Raw genomic sequence first — 18,514 nt, forward strand, 5'->3', positions numbered from 1 at the left:
TACCCTCTTTTGCACAAATCTATTTTAAAAAATGACTTATCTAAAATAAATGTTTGAATGACATTAATTTATATCTTAATGTTTTAGTCCTTTTGTTATGGTATTATAAATACTCAACAAATACTTGTTGAATTACAAGACAACAAGCTGTAACCTCACAATGTCACAAACTGATTTTTCCATTTCTGCTATTATCATCAGCCCTTCCCTCCCAACTACACCCTCCAAGATGTTCTCTAGCTCAGAGAGAACAAGAGATCCATATTCCAAGAGGGATCCAGAAAAACTCCATGGTTACCTATCTAGGTGGGCTATCTTACATCTTCATAATAGACATGTTTTAAAGGATTTTTGTGACTTAGGTTATATGCAAGTTTTTATTAATGCTGTATTCACAACATGAATAAACTACCTTAGTTTAAATTATTGAAAAGACACCATCTAGAAATCACTGACACACTAGTTTAAGCTTTCTAAATATACTCTGACACCACAAATCAATCATTCATATCACATTAGACTATCAGTCGATTCTAATTCTATATGAAGTAGTTTCATAATTAAAATACTAGTACTTATGTCTGGGTAGAGTATTCTAACACTCTCCTTCAGTTATATTATTTACCATACTTGTAGTAATCTGCTTTAAAAATTCCTTAAGTACATCTGTTTGATGTACTCATGTAGACAACATCTTCAATAGTTTTCTTTTGAAGAAGGAAGAAGTTTTTCAAAAGGAAAAAATAAAGTATATCTCAGCTGAAAATGTCTTACCGAAGTCATTTAGACATAAAGATTCAACTTATTTCCTACTTTCCGATTATTTTCATAAGTACAATTAGCATTCAAGAATGCCTTTATTTTTTAATTGCAAGCTTGAATAACCTGTCTTGGTGACAAACATGTTACTATCTCACAGTTTACAAATGTTTGTCTTTAAAATAATTATGAAAATCATGACTATTAGTGAATGCAGATGCACAGAATATTGCATAGTTATCTTTCGGGTTTTAGCAGTTATACATAAATCAAGTAGTATATCCATCAGTGTTACTGTAGAACTGATCATTCTGATACAACCAGGTAATTTCAGAGAACTTGACATCTGGAAGAACACAGAGGGGAAGAATTTGTAGTGTCTAAAGAAGTTGGTTGTTTCTCTACGTGGATTAAAACCCCCTTTCCTACAATGATCATTTTCCATTTGCCGACTAATTTTTGTTGAAGTTCAAATGCTATTCCATCTCAAAAAGTGATAAACTAATAGTGCTGCCATACACATACACCGTAATCCAATAATGCATTATAATTAGAATCAATTACAATGAAAGGAATGAAATCATTTAGATTAACAGTAAGAGATTGAACACTACTGATATCTTTAATTTATAAAACTAAGCAGGAATAGGGCAAATTAGTTAGTACTCCCTACCAAAATAAATCCATTCCAGAAGATCTATGGAATTTTGTGTTTGTGTGTATGGTTTTTCCCTATACCAATCAAGTACTGTCTACAGATTTCAAATGGAATTACATTAAAATAGACAGAAAAGAAACTTTTGACTGAGAGTTACTCCCTGCACAAATGAAAACAGAGCTTCTCTGAAACGATTAAAAAAAAATACATGTTAATTAACAAACTGATTGATTAGAAGACCTCTTTTTCCCTATAAGGTAAGGTCTATTACTAGCATAAAGAAAATTAATTTGTAAATCAGCATAAAAAGTAATTGCACATAAATCTGGGGGAAAAAATTCTTCCCTAAAATACTATCCCAATATAACATATATATAGCTATACACTTTAAGAGATGCTTAAAAAATTAAAGTACATTTCTGTGAAAAAGATTCTGGTGTTCTCTTACTTATTTTATGCACATTCGGCAATTAACATCCTGAAATACAGTTTTTTACATTTAAACATTACAAAATTATTTCCAATTAGATGAACATGTCAAAATACAGAACACATTAGCTCCTCAAAAGGCAGACATCAAGTTCCACATATTAGAGATTGTATCTGAAACTAGAATAAAACCTGAAATTGAAATATCTCTAGTAGAGAAAAAATTTTAAATGTGAAAGCTGTAGAAATCAAAATGGAAAAATAAGGAATCCAAAAATAATTTAGGTGATATATTGCTATTTAAACAGATTTTTAAAATATATTTACACTAAATTGGAAAAAACCAATTCTGATTTCTATAATGAAGCAATCATTTCAATAACAAGTAAATTGACTATCTTGCTGCATTTAATGGTGGTTAGAAAGAGAAGGGAAAAGTTTTTGTACAATTTGATAGATTTTATTCCTGCCTCAAAAAATGAATTCACAGTATAGTTAAAAATTATTTTCAAAGTACACTTAGTAAAGGCATACAATAACATTTTAAAATAAAAAGGAGGGATTACCATCTATAAACCCAGTAATACTACTGACATCTTAGATAATACCTTTGTCAGAATATGAAAGATGTAGGGATACATTAACCCCTTCTTGTGCCTGTGCTCCGCTACTCTCAATACTTCTGGTGCAACAGGAGGTAATGGAGGTGTGGTAATATCCATGTGGTTCCTGGTGGGCATTGATAAAAGGCAGGGGATTTGTGCAGTGTTGGCTTGGTTCCCTTTCCCTTCAGCTATCTGGCTTCCTGAAGAGGCAGTAGAGGAACCTTCTGCCTAAAAAAGAGAAAAGGAAAAGTCTATTCAACATTACTCTTACCACTTCAACTAGAAAATCATTAAAAAATTATCTAGTTCAAACAACTTGTTTATAGATGAGTGAAGGAGAGCCAGGGATGACATGACTCACCAACACATGGAGAGGCAATGACAGAGAGCAAGGGTGGGAGCCAAGGGGTCAATGCACTGCTCTTTCTGAGGTAAGTTCCTTCTCTTACTGAACTCCAAAATGTGTTCATGTGTGTTCATTTGATGGGTTTGCAAAGAAGGAAATGATGATATACAGCAAAAGGATTCTTAGTTAAAAACTTGGGCAAAATGCTGAATTATAATGTGAGCACATGCATATTCTCATGGGAAAAACCAACAATGGGGTAGAGATTCTAGTGCAATTCTAATAAGCTTGCAAAATAATAAAAAGAACACTGTGAACTTAATTTCAGCACGTAAACCAAAGGCTGAAAAGGTAAGTCAAAATCAACAGCATTTGTGTTGTCAGAGATTTATAGTTATAGAATTTAATTGGAAATGTCTCTACTTACTAGTGCTGTGGACCCTGGGCATGTCACTTAACCCTGTTTCCCTTTGCTTTCTCATTTATAAAATGACCTGCAGAAGGAAATGGCAAACCACTCTAGTATCTTTGCCAAGAAAACCCCAAATGGGGTCATGAAGAATCTGACACAACTGAAAAATGACTGAAATAGCTACTATATGCAAGGGATATAATATAAATATATAGGCATATAATATAAAATACAAAGACAAAAAGCAAAATCATTTCTGACTTAAAGGAGTTTATATTTGCCTGTACAAGGATAAATAATTACAAGATAATTGAAGTAGAAAGAGCACTGTGAAACAGGAGGATTGGAGGAGGCTACTTTCAGTAGGAAACTGGCACTTCAGCTATGCCCTAGAGCTAGTCTTTTTAATGTGGAAGGTGAGGGAGGAATTAAAAATGGGAGAAAACTTGAGTACAGGCAAGATTTTTAAAAAATGGAATGTCATGGAAGGGTGCCAGCAAGATGGCCAATTTGTCTGCAGGATAAAGAATATGAGGGAGATTAATGTGAAATTAGGTTAGAAAATAGCTGGTGCCAGATTGAGGAGTTTATTATGCTTTATCCTAAAGGCAATTGGGAGCTACTAATGATTATAGAGTAGGGAAGTTATATGGTGAGCCCTGTGCTTCAAGATTTTCCCACCTTCAAGAAGGATGTACTAGAAAGAGGAGAAAAGGAGCAGGCAGGCTAATCAGGAAGCTATTTCAATAATTCACAGGAGAGGGGTTGAGGGCCTAAAAAACAAGGTGGTAACCAGATAAGTAGCAAATAGGCTCTTGACAACTTACAAGAGAGTGAATCAGAGAGAAAAATCAAAGATGACTCAAAGGTTGTAAACTTGGGTCTTTGGGGAAAATGATGGTAATTTAAATAATAAAAGAAAAAATTGGAGGTGGGACTGATTCAGAGAAAAGAAGACAATGAATTCAGTTTTGGAAATGTTGAGTTTGAGATTTCTACAAGATTAGTTAAAAACATATACTAACTGGTTTGTTGGAGATGAGAAAAACAAGATTACATTTAAAATGGGATACTATCCTATTGCCACATGGGTAATACAAAGATAAGATATTAAATGTCAAAAAGTTTTGAAAATTACCATTGAAATACAATAAGTAGCCATTTTATGCATATTTGGATTCCTTTTTTAAATCATAGGAAATAGAAGTGAAATTCTAAATTTAGTGACTTCAATCAAGATCATGAATATCCTAGTAGCAAAACCAGTATTTGTATTCTGGTCTCAGATTCCACTCTTTGCTCTTTCCTCTGTACCATATTCCATCTCTACAATCTATTTAACTTATTTCAAATGGTTGTTTTTTTTTGCATTTTAAGATTTCTATATGAAAGTAAACAGGCAGTGTTTTGGCAAGTTTGTGGTACAGCCTCCAGTCAGGAGTAAATTCAAGAAGAACTGCATTCATTAATGAAGGAGACCTAATTTTAAGCTCCTTTATGTATGCAGGCCACTATGGTAGGATCTTGAGAAGATGCAAAGTTCAGACAAGATATGATCCCTGATCTTGTGTAGTTTTTAGCTTAGTAATGAGAAATGATGCAAATGCAGATAACCATAATATGCTATATTTCATTATAAATTCACTAAAGTATTGTGAAATGAAGTTCTAGATCAGGTCCAAAAGAATTGTGCTATTAGCTATTGGATCAAGAAGGCTTCTTATAAAAGATATGTGTTTCACTTGTACCTTTAAAGAATAACTAATATATTAAGAAGTGAAAAGAGAGAGAGCCAATCTGGCATTTCCAAGTATATAAAACAACATGGGTAAAAATGGTATGAACGTGATATGAGAGCATGCCAATCTGTCCAGAATATATAGTATAACAATACAAAATTAATTTTGAAAAGTTGAATGGCAATCTGGAACAAAAGGATCTGTGCCTAGAGCTTAGATAAAATATATCCTAACAATAAAGGAATTAAGTTAGGAAACTAAGGCCAAGAAGAGTAAATCATTTGCCCAAGGTCACTTGAACCTCTGACTCTAAATTCAATGTTGTTTTTCTTATCACATTAAAATTTCAACATGAACAATGAAATATTTCTCTAATAGTAATATAAGAGATGCATTCAAAGGGGAAAAGGAAGAGATGTGGGTCATAATGAGAGGCAGTACCACAATCATAGCAATGGAAAAAGAAAGCAAGGTGAAGATGTGCAAGATATTACAAAAGTGCACTACTAAGGACTTAGTAATTGAAAATATGAAAGAAGTAGGGAGAGAGCAAAAATTGCTTGAGTTTTAATATTACTATGAAAAAGTTCCCTTGTTAAACTAATTACAAATATACATTTATATGCTTTGAAAGTTTCAGAACTTTTGTACTTAAAGGGGAAAAAAAATCTACATATGCTACCTTTGTTTGGTCTCCTGGATCTCCACGTGCTTGAGTTTCTGACTGGTTTCCTGTCTTTTCCCAGCCAACTTTGTTCCCACTGACATGGCTGAATACAAAAGGAAGATTACAGGTCAAATCTCTTTATGACAAAGAGTTCATTATAGCAAAAACCTCACATGATTTCATCTATGAATCCATGGTAATAGTACCCTTGATGTTTTAAGAGTAGAGGACTAAGTAAAATGAATATGAGTGCTACCAACATTCCATCTTTGGTACTAGGCTTAAAAGGGAATAAATACTGAACATTTATGATTTCTAATCCAAAATATGTTTACTCATGAGTGGTGTTGTGGTAACAGTTGTGCAGGATAGCAAATTCAGTTTCTATTCTCAGTATGCCACCAAGATACAATTATGAAGCCTTTAATATAAAACAAAAGGAACTAAGTGATTAAGTACAAAAAGATAAGGAGTCCTGCAGAAATTCAAAGAAAGGGCAGTAATGTAGGCTGAAGACGTATGGGAAAATTTGGAGAAACAGAAACCTCAGGTAGGTCTTATAGGGAGGCCAGTAAAAGCAAGGGAAAAAACCAGGAAGACAATTTAAAGTGGATAGAACAACAGAGGGCTTAGAGAAAAAAAAAATATCCGTCTGCAGAAAGAAACCTTTTCTCTCCGTTTATTACTAACATGGCTGTCATGGTGCAGGAGTAACTAACTCCTTGGCTACAAAGCACTCCCAATGCACTTGAACCATTTTTCTCTGCCATAGTTGGAAAAGGAAAGGAAGCAAGGAGAAGTAGGAGTGTTGGGAGTGAAAAAGAAGAAAAAGAGGGAGAAAGCCAGAGAACAGAAATAAAATTTGAGACAGGCCATTAATGAATATTTATGACAACTACATTTTTGTATTTGTTGAAATTTTCTTGGAGCACAGTAAGCTTGTGTTTGAGAAACCCCAAAATCCAAGTTTTGGAGGCAAGAACTCATCATTTGACAAAAATTGCTGGGAAAATGGGAAAAGTCTGGCAGAAATTAGGCACAGACCAACAACTCACACCATATATATATATACCAAGATAAAGTCAAAATGGGTACATGATTTAGACATAAAGAGAAAATCATAAGTAAATTAAGGGAACGCAGAAAAAACTACCTGTCAGATCTACGTGAAAAATGTGTGCCAAAATAAGATAGAGCATCATGGAAGATAAATGTGTAATTTCTATTTCAATAATTTAAAAAGGCTTTGCACAAAAAAGAAACTAGGGGAAAATTCTTATAGCAAGTTTCTCTGGCAAATGTCACATTTCGCAAATATATAGAGAATTTAGCCAAATTTATAAAAATAAGAGTCATTCCTCAATTGATAAATGGTCAAACGGTATGAATAAGCAGTTTTCAGAAGAAGAAATCAAGCAATCAATAATCAAATAAAAATATTCTAAATCATTCATAATGAGAGAAAGCATAAATTAAAACAACTTAAGATATCACTTCACACCCATCAGATTGACTAAGATGATTAAGAAAAGGAAAATGCAACAGTTGTAGGAAAATAGGCCCACTAATGTTCCAGTGGCAGAGTAATAAACTTGCCCAACCATTCTGAAAAGAAATTTGGGATTCTGCCCAAAGGGCTATATAATGGTATATACTCTTTGATCCAGCAATACCATTATTAGGTCTGTATCCCAAAGAGATCAAAGAAAAGGGGAAAGGATCTACAAGTACAAAAATAATTATAGCTATTCTTTCTGTGGTAGCAAAGAACTGGGAACTGAGGGGATGCCCATCAACTGGGGAAGGGTTAAACAAGGTATGTTATAGGAAGATAATGGAATATTCTTGTGCTCTAGAAAATAATGAAGGGAATGGTTTCAGAAACATCTGGGAAGACTTATATGAACTGATATGAAGTGATGTGAGCAAAACTAAGAGAACAATGTATACAGTAATAGCAACATTGTAATGATAAACAACTGTGAAAGAGATTTTTTTTCCTTGCTTTTTTCCCTCCCAAAAAATGACTATTGTGGAAATATGTTTTGTATGATTTCATATATATGGTGGGTACCATATTTTTGCCTTCTCAGTTGGATGGTGAGAAAGAGATAGAAGGAGGGAATTTGGAAATGAAAACAAACATGTATACAGTATAAAATAATTTAGGTAGATGTCAGAAATTATTTTTTAAAAAACCTTTATCTTCTGTCTCAGATTCAATGCTAATTATCAGTTCTGAGGCAGAAGAGCAGTATGGGCTAGGCAATTAGGATTAAGTGACTTGCCCATAATTACATATCTACAAAGTATCCAAGGCTAGATTTCAACCCAGGAGCTCTCTAACCCCTAAGCCACCTAGCTGTCCCTCAGAACTGATATTTAATGGAAATTCTTAAATATTAGAAAAGTGAAAACTTTTTGCCACTAGAGAAATGTCCAATTTTGAAAATAAGAAATATATTTTCATTTTCCCATTCTTAGCCAATTGAAAAAAAAGAAAGCTTTCATTTTAAATCTTGCAACAATGGTATAGTAGAAAGGGCATTCAGTGGGGAGCTGAGAAATGTGGATTCACTTTTTCATAGAATCACATAACTAGATTTAGAAGGGACTTCAGGGGCCATGCTCAGTCATGATCGACATAAACTGGATTTAACAAATCATTTAAACCTTGGTAGGAATGTAAAATGAAGGTATAAAACTAAGTCTGTGATTGCCCTATTGAGTTGTTTTGAATTAGTATTGATTCTTATTTTATACCACCTTCATTCCCCTCTTTCCCATAACTAACCATTCTTTGTAACAAAGGATAAAGACGAAAGGAAGGAAAAGAGCAATTCTACCATTCTAATTCATAGAAATCATCCCTCACATCACCAATTGCCTAACAAAGTGGCCTCCAAAGTGTAATGTGCAAGACAAACATAAGGAAGTAGCAAGAAAAAATCTTTTATTTATATTTTCCCTAAAAATTAACAAATTAGAGGATAACTATTATTTAATAGACAGAATGACAGTGGCATCCTTGCTATAATCATACGTGAGGTAGTAATATCACACAAAGTATACGAGGGTTTTGTCTTGGAGGTGAGGTTAAGAGTTCTGCACCAGGAAGTTAACAGTGGTATCCTCACTTTTTTTGGCTTGCTTTCAGTATACTGCAACATTTTGCAGTTTGTGTACCCAATAAAAGCCACTGATGGATTATATTATCTTGTTTTAACTAAACTAACTCAAAATTGAACAACTCTTAGATTTCTGCAAAGAAATTTGAAACTCAATGAAGATACTATTAATAACATGAGCACAATTAGGCTTATACCCCAAGAAGGTGACTGGTAAGAAAGTTCCCATATTCATCAAAATAGTTATAAGTAGCATTCCTTAGATAGCGAAGAATTATAAACAAAGTAGATGCCAATTGACTGGAAAATGGTTTTAAAAAACCTGTGGCACATGAATGTAAAGGAATATTACTATGTTGTAAGAAATGGTGAATATGATAAATACAGAGAAGCACGGGAAAATGTATATGAGCTGATGAAGAATAAAGTGAACAATGACTACAAGAATGTAAAAAGTACAATAATAAAATAATCAAAAGTGAATATTATAAAATTATTAAAAACATGAATTGTCCTAAGACAAGAGGTCCAAAGGTCTGGAATATTGTATATATTTTCATATTTTTAAAATATACCAATTGGTCTTGCTATTTTTCTCTTCTTCCTCTTTTTCTTTAAAAAATATTACTCGTATAGGATAGCTCTCTAGGAATGGGAGGGAAGAATAACACAGAGAAATTCTGGTTATGTTAAAAATTCATAAGTTTGGTTTTTAAACTATATTAATAACCAAATGATTATTAATATTTAATAATTTAACAAGGTTTTAATGTAATATTAACAACTTAAATTATTTCAACTATCTAATCTTTTAAATTTTCTATTATTTTTCAGTGTATATATTGCTGCAATATTACATGTTTATAAGTAAACAAATATGAGGGATATATGTTCCCAAATTTTTAGAGATGGGAAGGCAAGGTAAGGCAAAGCAAGGAAGCATTCCATTGAGTACTGGGGATGCAAATATAATCCTCCCACCATCACCCCAAATGGTCCCTGCCCTCAATGAGCTTACATGTGAGTGGTAGAAGACAACTACACAAAAAGGACCTTTGAAAAGAAGAATGGAAAGGGATAGGGATAAATGAAAGTGTCTTTTCAGAGAAGCATTATGGCTAAATCTGGTTCCTTTCTCCAAATGGAGGTACAGGGAGACAGACATTCAGTAATGGGAGAAAAATGCCAGGCTAGCAGATGGGTATCTAGTCAGACAGTCCATAAACATTTATTAAGCACCTACTAAATGTGAGACATAGTACTAAGTGCTAGGGAAATACAAAAAAGTTAAATAGTCCCTAACCTCTCAAGGATTCCACAGCATAATAGGGAGAGACAACACATAAAAAAGTTTATATATAAGATAAATGGGAAATAATCAAGTGAAGGGAGGCACTAGAATTAGGAGTGATTGGGAAAGATTTCCTATAGAAGATGGAATTTTAGCTTGGGTTTAAAGAAAGCCAGAAGGCAAATAGGAGAGAGAGAAAACTCCAGGCATTGGCAGTCAGTAAATAGGCCTCTAAAAACAAAGGCAAGTTCTCTGTTTAGCAGTTAAAATCCTCTGCAATCACATTCAATCCAACTTAATCCATTATTTTCTTCATGCAGTCTTCAGACTAAGACAAACTGGCTAGACTTTCTATTCCTCTTAAGTAACATTGTGCTTTTGCACAAATTATCTCCCCATACCTAGAAGGCACTTTTCCTCTCAGAATTCCTACTTCACTTTAAAACTAAGTTGGAATATTATGTTCATTCTTTCCCAACTGAACCAGCTATTCTTCCACAGGTAATTGGGAATTTATTTCATATACTTAGATGTCTGCAAGTTGTCATATCCTATAGAATAAAAACTTCTTTAGTGCAGGGACTAATTAATTTGTTTGTTTTCCCAACAACTAGCGCAAAGCCTGGCACGAAGTAGGCATTTAATAAATTCTTTTTTACAGCACAGCACAACATATATTCATATACCATCACTTGTTTAGTGATTTCTCCGTCATTGTTCACCAATTTCATGTTCCATCCTTTGCCAGAACAAAAAGCGCACTGAGTATTTTAGTGTATATGGGATCTTTCTTTCTGTAGTCAAACCCCTACCAACTCAGGGGTAAAAGACTAGAGATCTCTATTTTCATGAAATATTTTGTTGACAATCACATCCCAAAATAATAGAGACCACAGTCTACTAACTAAAAGATGACTGCTTACTTGTCAGTATTCTTAATACTCCTTCATCGTACAAGAGCACTTAACATGCTTTGTGGACCCAAGAAATAGGTTTGGGATAATACATAAAATAAAAATCTGAGCAAGTTACACTGACCAGAAAGCTAAATGAGACAACTTGTGTAATATGGTGCTAAGAAATGCTCAAGCAATTTTTTGTGCTTTATGGGTCTAGGAGGTAACAATTCCACTTTTAATTTTTTTATTTTACTCTGGTTATACCATACCTGGACTGTTAAAAACACACTGATAAATTGAAGAGCATCTAGGATGAATTGGGGCAAGGGGGAGGGAACATTTACTAAGAGTTTACTATTTACCACATGCTGGGGGGAGATGGGAGGGGAGGGGAGAGATAATAATGAAAGAAGCAGATAATGTATGCCCTCAAGAAACTTATATTCTAAATCAGAGAAACAATATATTCAGGATAATGGTGGCCAGGAGGGGTAGTCCGATTTTGGAGTTACCAAGATGATGAATGGGGTTACATTTCATCCAGGAATAATAATAAGGGCTGGCTCAGTACATACATGGGAAAGTGGTGGTAGGTGAAGAGACTACTAGAAAAACAGGAACACAAAGAAGCAAAAAAGTAAAACATGGCTCAAGTTTTCCTGAAATTCCTGTAGTATTTCCAGGAGAGGCAGTTATCAACTGGAAGAGTGGGGCCCAAGGAGACAAGGCTCCTCCAATGTGCAAGATGGTAATACCATATGAATATTAACTGAATGAAATGGAAATTTTCTTTCTAGAGAAGAGCATGGCAGCTATCTTTAACAATAATCAATTCAACTTGATAAGCATTTATTAAGTAACTACTATGTAGGAAGCATTGCACCACTCCTATAAATAATTAAAAGGCTCCTACAGGGAAAAAAGGATTCGTCTTATTATGTTTGCTTTAAAAAACAGTACCAAAAGTAATTGGGGAAAGTTGCCAAGGAGGCACACTTAGGTTTGATTTAATGAAAGAGTAGAATTCCCCAGACAAATAAAGGGCTAGGAAAGGCAATCTTCAAACATGACTAAATGATCATTTTTAAAGGTATGATGTGGAGGAGATTTCTGTTTAGTCAGAAATTAGACATGGCCTTTAACTCTGACCACCTCCTGTGATTCTACATTTGTATTCCTCCACAGCCTGGCAGAATCTGGACTCTAACTCCCCATAATTAGAGTCCATCTTCCTGTGGCCATAATCAAATACTAAAAGAAATCATTTCCTTTAAGAAATGTTGGCCAAAATCATGTGATGCTCAACTATAGAGCTGTAAGAACTGGTTTTATAAACAGTTTCGATTAATCACTCTCTTTCACACCCATGATTTTAAATTTCATTTAATCAAACAAATATATTACCATATCAAAGAGTATCATTTGCAAACATGTATTAATAATCTTTATGACTAGATCTTTAATTTAAAAAAAAAAACACCACACCATGTGCATTAGCCAGGATATTTTGGGTAGCAATGCTTACCACTGGTTTAAGAGAATTTAAAAGTATCACACAAGAAAATCCACTACTTAACTTATTACTTACTTTGTAGTTCCTCCATTGCCTTCATCATTATCAGATGATGATGATGTTGAAGAGGGAGGAAAATAAGCTGAATCCACATGGTTAGGGCTACCACTCTGAGCTGGATTTATTGGAGAGGATCGTTCATACAATGGAGTATGTTTTCCTTCATGAGGAATGTTACTATAGTTGTTCTGCTCAGACAAATTTTTTCCACTTGTTTCCAAGGTAATAGCCGGCTCAGAAAGGCTATATGGGTATGGACCCTGACCTGGAGCACCACCTGGGCTAGACATCTGCTGGGCCTAGAAAAAAATGGTCTCTTTTTAAAATCAGTAGTAAAAAAAACAAATGAATGCTATCAGACTTCAGTAAGTACCAGATTTTTTTTTTATCCCATTAAAAAGATTAGTTTCTTTCTAACACTACACAAATGATTATCTATTCTTTCATAAGTACACACTTTAAGAAGGCTTTGAGAAATCATTTATGCATATATATATAAATCTCAAAACATACATACTCCTAAGAACTGGTAACACAAGTCATTAACAGAATTAAAAGCATACTTACAACAGGTTTTGCTTGTATAGAGGTCTGTGGAATGTTAAGCATCTGAGGGGGAACATACGGTGGCACTATCCCAGGCATTCCAAACTGATTTGGTCTGGCTGTTTCATCAGAAGGGGAAGAAAAGAATAAAACAAAAGTGAATAGAAGTACATTTTCCCACAGAACCTACTTCAGAAATGCTAATGGACAACACACTTACCCATTTGTTATTTGCCTACTTGTGACATCTCTCATGTCATCACTGTTAAGCTTTCTTCCCACCACCAACAGAACTATTTAAAAACTATTTAACAACAAGAGCTGAAAATCTTAATTTTAATGGAAAGTTCAATAAATTTCTACATTTAGCTATGTGAAAGTCTAAAAATATTTTGTTTTTCAACAAAACTATAGTAGTAATTTCCACTTCTTTGCTTCCTTTAATGTTTTATCTCTTTAATTTTTAAAATTTCATTCTATTTCTATTCTTTGATCCTTTTGACATCTAAATTAATTCAAGAAAACTAATCTTAACATATTAGAATTCAAATGGCTAAAAGGAAAAAGAAAAAAGTTCCTAAGAATTTGCCAAAATGTTATTAGAAAAACTATTTTTATTTACGCTACATTGGCTGAAATTGGGTTCTAAACTATCTAAAAAGTACTTAAACTTATTTGGCAGCTGCTATATTAAGTTTTCTACTGTAAAGCAAAAGAATCCTACCTTGTTCAAAATCGATAACATATGTTCTGATTGAATGAGCTAGAACACTAAGGACCTTATTCCCTCATTGAAAATTAATTTACAACCTAACTAGTGCTTAAGTTGTCATTTGTATTTTTGGATAACTAGCAAAGATAAACAATGTGAGCCCAAGATGACAAGGGGAAAGTTATAGAAAAAAATGACTCAACAGAGATCAAGGTAAAGGCAAGAATTCTGTAGAGGAGATACAAAGCAGTATCAGATCAGGTAAAACAAAATCAGGCCTATCAGTTGATAGAGCAATTCAACTGGAAAGGACAAGGACAAGAGCAACACTATAAGAGTCATTCCTGTCAAATTCAAAGTCAACAACAAATTCCATCATGCCCTGTGCAATCAGAAACTCAAAAGTTCATGTAAGAAAACTTATGGCATTATAAAAATGGAAATAGAATGTAATTTTTGCTAAAGGAATAATTACATTTCTCTTATGAAATGGAGAACCATTCTGTTCATCTGATGTCATAAGCTATAATTTCAAAAACATTATAAATTCACAGAAGGAATTAAATGACACAAAAATAAATTCCAGTTCTCTGCTTTATTCTATCTGCCAGCATTTCTAAAGCATTTAGGACAAATCACATTGGTAGAATATGAATCACTTCTTTCACCTGCCTACTTGCTTTAATACTTCAATAAATTGTTTTTTCACTGGTGTGACTACTCCCTCTACTGACAAAGATTAAGAACTCTTATGTAACTTAGAAGAGAGGTCTCAAGAATTGCTCTGACAAAACAATCCATTACACTGTGACTAGCCTGGTTATAAGCCATTCAGAAGTGAGTATATGAGTGACTTCCAGACAACAGAACTACTCCACCACTAGGCCTCTACTCAAACCCTTTCTTCTAGCTTAGCTTAGCAGAGCTGATATGATAGATAATAGCCTTGGAAAATCCTAGGTCACCTCTATGAGGCCACAAATGACATCCTTTTGCTAATGCCAAAACAAATGAACATATAAATCAAAGCAAACTCACTATAATTTTCTAGATAGTGAAACAAAATTATTGATTTATGCTAAAAGTAAAGGTAAAGAAGTAATATAAATATTACCAGATGCTAGTGTATTTATCATCTAAAGTAACTAAAGAATTGCGGACAACTCTAAATACCAATGGATTGAAGCCTGAAGTTTCAAACTTTTAGAAACTTAGAAAAAACTCCAACCCTTAAAAACTTTTCTCATATTTTATATGCTACAAAATTAAAATCTATTTAAAATTTTCCAGGTGCTTGATTCTACTACCTAACTGGTAAAGCTGCTATTTAAAACAACAAAGGAAAGATGAAGATCAGCAATGATAAAATTTGCACACAGAGAAAATCTAAATTTTCTAAGATAAATTAAAACAGTAGGTTTCATAGCCATGGCTACTTGACAAACAAATGAACAAGCCAGGAAAAATGTAAAAGCTACAACTGAGCCTTTGTTTATCTTCTATTCAATATATTATAATAAAATCATAATTTCTTTCAAGAGTAGGGACTAGAGATGAGGTACAGGATTTCAAAGAGAAAGGCAACCAAATTCAAGAAAAAACTAAAACCAGACAGATCTCATGTAGTTGAGAAATCCCTTTAACTAATGACAAATAAAATGCCTTGGTTTCATGACATAGCTCTTTGAGTCTAGGACATAAAATAGTGTTTGTTTGTTGTTGTTTTTTAAACAAAATTTAACCAAAAAGCTGGAATCAGTTAAACAGCATGGTTAAAGAACAGAGGACTTGGAAGTGAATTCTAACTTTTCCACTTACTCCCTGAAGGGTCACGAGCAAGTCACCTAACTTCTTTGGGCTTCAATTCTTCATCTATAAAATGAGAAAAATAGGTTTCAACTAGAAGACTGTTATGGTCCCTTTTCTAGCTCTTAATCTATGATTTTATGAATCCTAATGAAAAATTGTGTATAAAAAAACAGAAGGCTAGCCTTGGAGTAAAACCAAAAAGATAGGGTTGATCAGCCTCCCACACATATGTACCTGGTACATTAGTAGTCATACTAGCTTTATTAGTATTAATACATAACAATAAGATACTTAACTTCTTGGTACTCCCAAACAATTCTAGAACCACAAGTTACATATAAATTACTTGTGTGATTTGGTGGGAGAAGTCTTTGACCTGTATATCCATATAGTGATGAAGCCATGGGGTCAGGGGAAGGGTTGGGGTAGAGAGGTGAATCCCTAAATGGTAGAATTTAACCTAGAAGCTACCTTGGAAAGAATCTGGTCTTACAAACTGCTACTACCAAAAGTCTTTTGTTCAATAACTAAGTTGAAGGCCCACCAGGGTGAAGCAACTTGTTCTGGGTCACATAAGCAGTCAATGTCAGAATTGGGAATGAAACCTAGGTCAATTAACTCCCATTACAAAGTTCTTTTTGCTTCTTCTCTTAGTTCTGCTATATATTGAATATTTATACATTTTTTTGGTAGATTGCATGAAGTAAAGATATTACAAACCTACATAATTATCACACACCTTAATAATATCATTTGTAAGTGCTTTTTGCCACCCTTACACTTCTGAAAAATATAACTAAGCTTACTAATGATGATTACCATTAATTAACATTAAATTAAATACGAACATCTTCAATATACTGGTTGTTTAAGCTTTTCATAATGAAACCCCTGAAAACAGATTTTTGTAAACAAACTGAAAACAAAATAGGATCCATAGATTGACTTTATTTGTAAAGTGGAATTATAACTGCCAACCTCTGTTCCCGTTCCCAAATACATAATTCAACTCACTAATAAATTCTATTTAGTAAAGTAATTAATTAATTTTTAAAAATTGGGAGGAAAAATGGCAGAGATATAGAATTAACTATAACAGGCTTCTGTGCTACTGGGAGCATTTTCTTCTAAATTAGTTCTTGTTCTCATTCCAAGGCTTGGCTAAGCAGAGTCATTGTCAGTCTTTTTTCCTGACAAGAGGATCTTTCTCAGAATAGACACAAGGGCTCACATCATGGAGATTAACACTACCAGTTTCTCATTCTGCTCTTTTTATAAATACTTTACTGTAGAAGTAAGCTTTTGCTAAAAAGTATATTTAGGAGAGATGGAGAGACAAAAAATAGGTGAAGGAAAAGAAAACTTTGTATGAGATATTTTAGTAGACTCATTGAGTCATTAAAAAATAAGTCATTAATACCTCTAAATTAGGAATTCTTAACATTAACTTCTTTTGTCTTTTATATATTGGCAGCTATATTTAAAATAACTGGGCTTTTTTTGGTAATTCTGTGGATTTTAATTTATGCATTTAAAAACACTTTTCTGAAGTAAGGACCATAAGCTTTATCAGACTGGCCACAGGTTCATGACCAAAAAGGTAGAGAACTTCTGCCCTTGGAATGAAGGAAAAAAGACCCAGGCATCTAAATGTAGAACTGCCTTGTGGGATAACTGAACTTTTGGTTAAATGTCACAAATGAGACTATGAGGATAAGATTAATTCTGAGACCTAACAAAATACCAGTATTCTTAGATTCAGTTTGTAACTTAAAGACAAACTAAAGAGATCCAACTAACTGAATTATTATCTCATAGAAATACAATTAATAAAAGGTATAGGGGAGGGAGAACTTAATTTAGGTTTCATCTTGGAGTAAAACCAAAGAACAATGCTCACCCATTAACTTGTTTTTCATTTCAAGCTTGATAAGGCAAACATCAAAGACCCTGGACTTTGGGTCATCATTACATCAACATATAATCTGCTGGTATAACACCACAAATCACTAAACTTCGTAATTATCTACATAGATTGGGATAAATCAATATAATTCTCTACATTAATTTTTAGTGATTTTGTGGGAAAAGAACCATATTTTCAACCTTTTTGACATTTAAAATTGCATATTTAATAGGCATTAAAGCTTCACAAGTGGCAAATGCAGAAAGGCTTTCAAATAGGAAAAAAGTCTTTTAAAATTCTTGGAATAATTTGAAAAGAACAGGAAAGTTCTTTTTGATCCCTTGTTTATCTTAGGATGCTCCTCAAGAAACTTCATAATTCCAACGAGGTGAGATAGGTTTTCCCCTTATAGATAGGTTTTCCCTTCCAACGATATCTCATCTAACTTTATATCTACCCCATTGGCTAGCATTGTATACTGCATATATCAAGCACTTAAATAAAGATAAATAAATGGATGAATTTAACTAACATAAATGTCTTAATCTCAATGTCTAGGAATCAAGAGATGCTCATTTCAAGTCATGGAATTATGTAAGCACCAATTTCTTCAGTTCCTGAAAGGGAACAACTGGGAGCTGTCAGCAGGGGTCTGATTCCCCTTAAATAAATCACCCCTGTAATAAATATTCTTAAATAAGAGAACATTGCTTTGCATGCTGAAAATTCTCTGGTAATAACTTTGCCCTTCTGGAAGCAGGGAGGGCTGAATTAAAAGATTGAAGAATTTAGAGTAATTTTTGCTTGCCTTCCCTGCCTCCTATCCCCACTAAAATATCTTACAGTTTTGAAAACACACACATGCATGCCATGTCTATGCTACTTAGTGTCTCAATGGAACATCACTTTTAGTACCAGGTTGCTAGGTGGCCCAGTAGATGCCTGGAGTCAGAAAGACCTGAATTCTAATATGGCCCGAGACACTAATTTGTGTGGATCTGGCAAATTATTTAGCCACAGTTTGCCTCCTCATCT

General features: G+C 33.6%; 1 protein-coding gene across 6 annotated transcripts in view; it reads right to left on the minus strand.

The window, feature by feature from the left end:
* FAM120A (family with sequence similarity 120A) overlaps nt 1–18,514 on the minus strand; it is a 178,981-nt gene that overhangs the window by 90,794 nt on the left and 69,673 nt on the right. For all 6 annotated transcript variants that reach the window (XM_056804801.1, XM_056804800.1, XM_056804799.1 and 3 more), the window contains 4 exons: nt 13,074–13,171; nt 12,522–12,805; nt 5,631–5,718; nt 2,455–2,679 (listed from right to left, as the gene is read on the minus strand). In XM_056804801.1, the coding sequence (XP_056660779.1) occupies nt 2,455–2,679; nt 5,631–5,718; nt 12,522–12,805; nt 13,074–13,171 (695 nt within the window). The remainder of the gene's footprint in view (nt 1–2,454; nt 2,680–5,630; nt 5,719–12,521; nt 12,806–13,073; nt 13,172–18,514) is intronic.

The sequence above is a fragment of the Monodelphis domestica genome, chromosome 7 (assembly GCF_027887165.1).
Source record: "Monodelphis domestica isolate mMonDom1 chromosome 7, mMonDom1.pri, whole genome shotgun sequence".
NCBI classification, from domain to species: Eukaryota; Metazoa; Chordata; class Mammalia; order Didelphimorphia; family Didelphidae; genus Monodelphis; species Monodelphis domestica.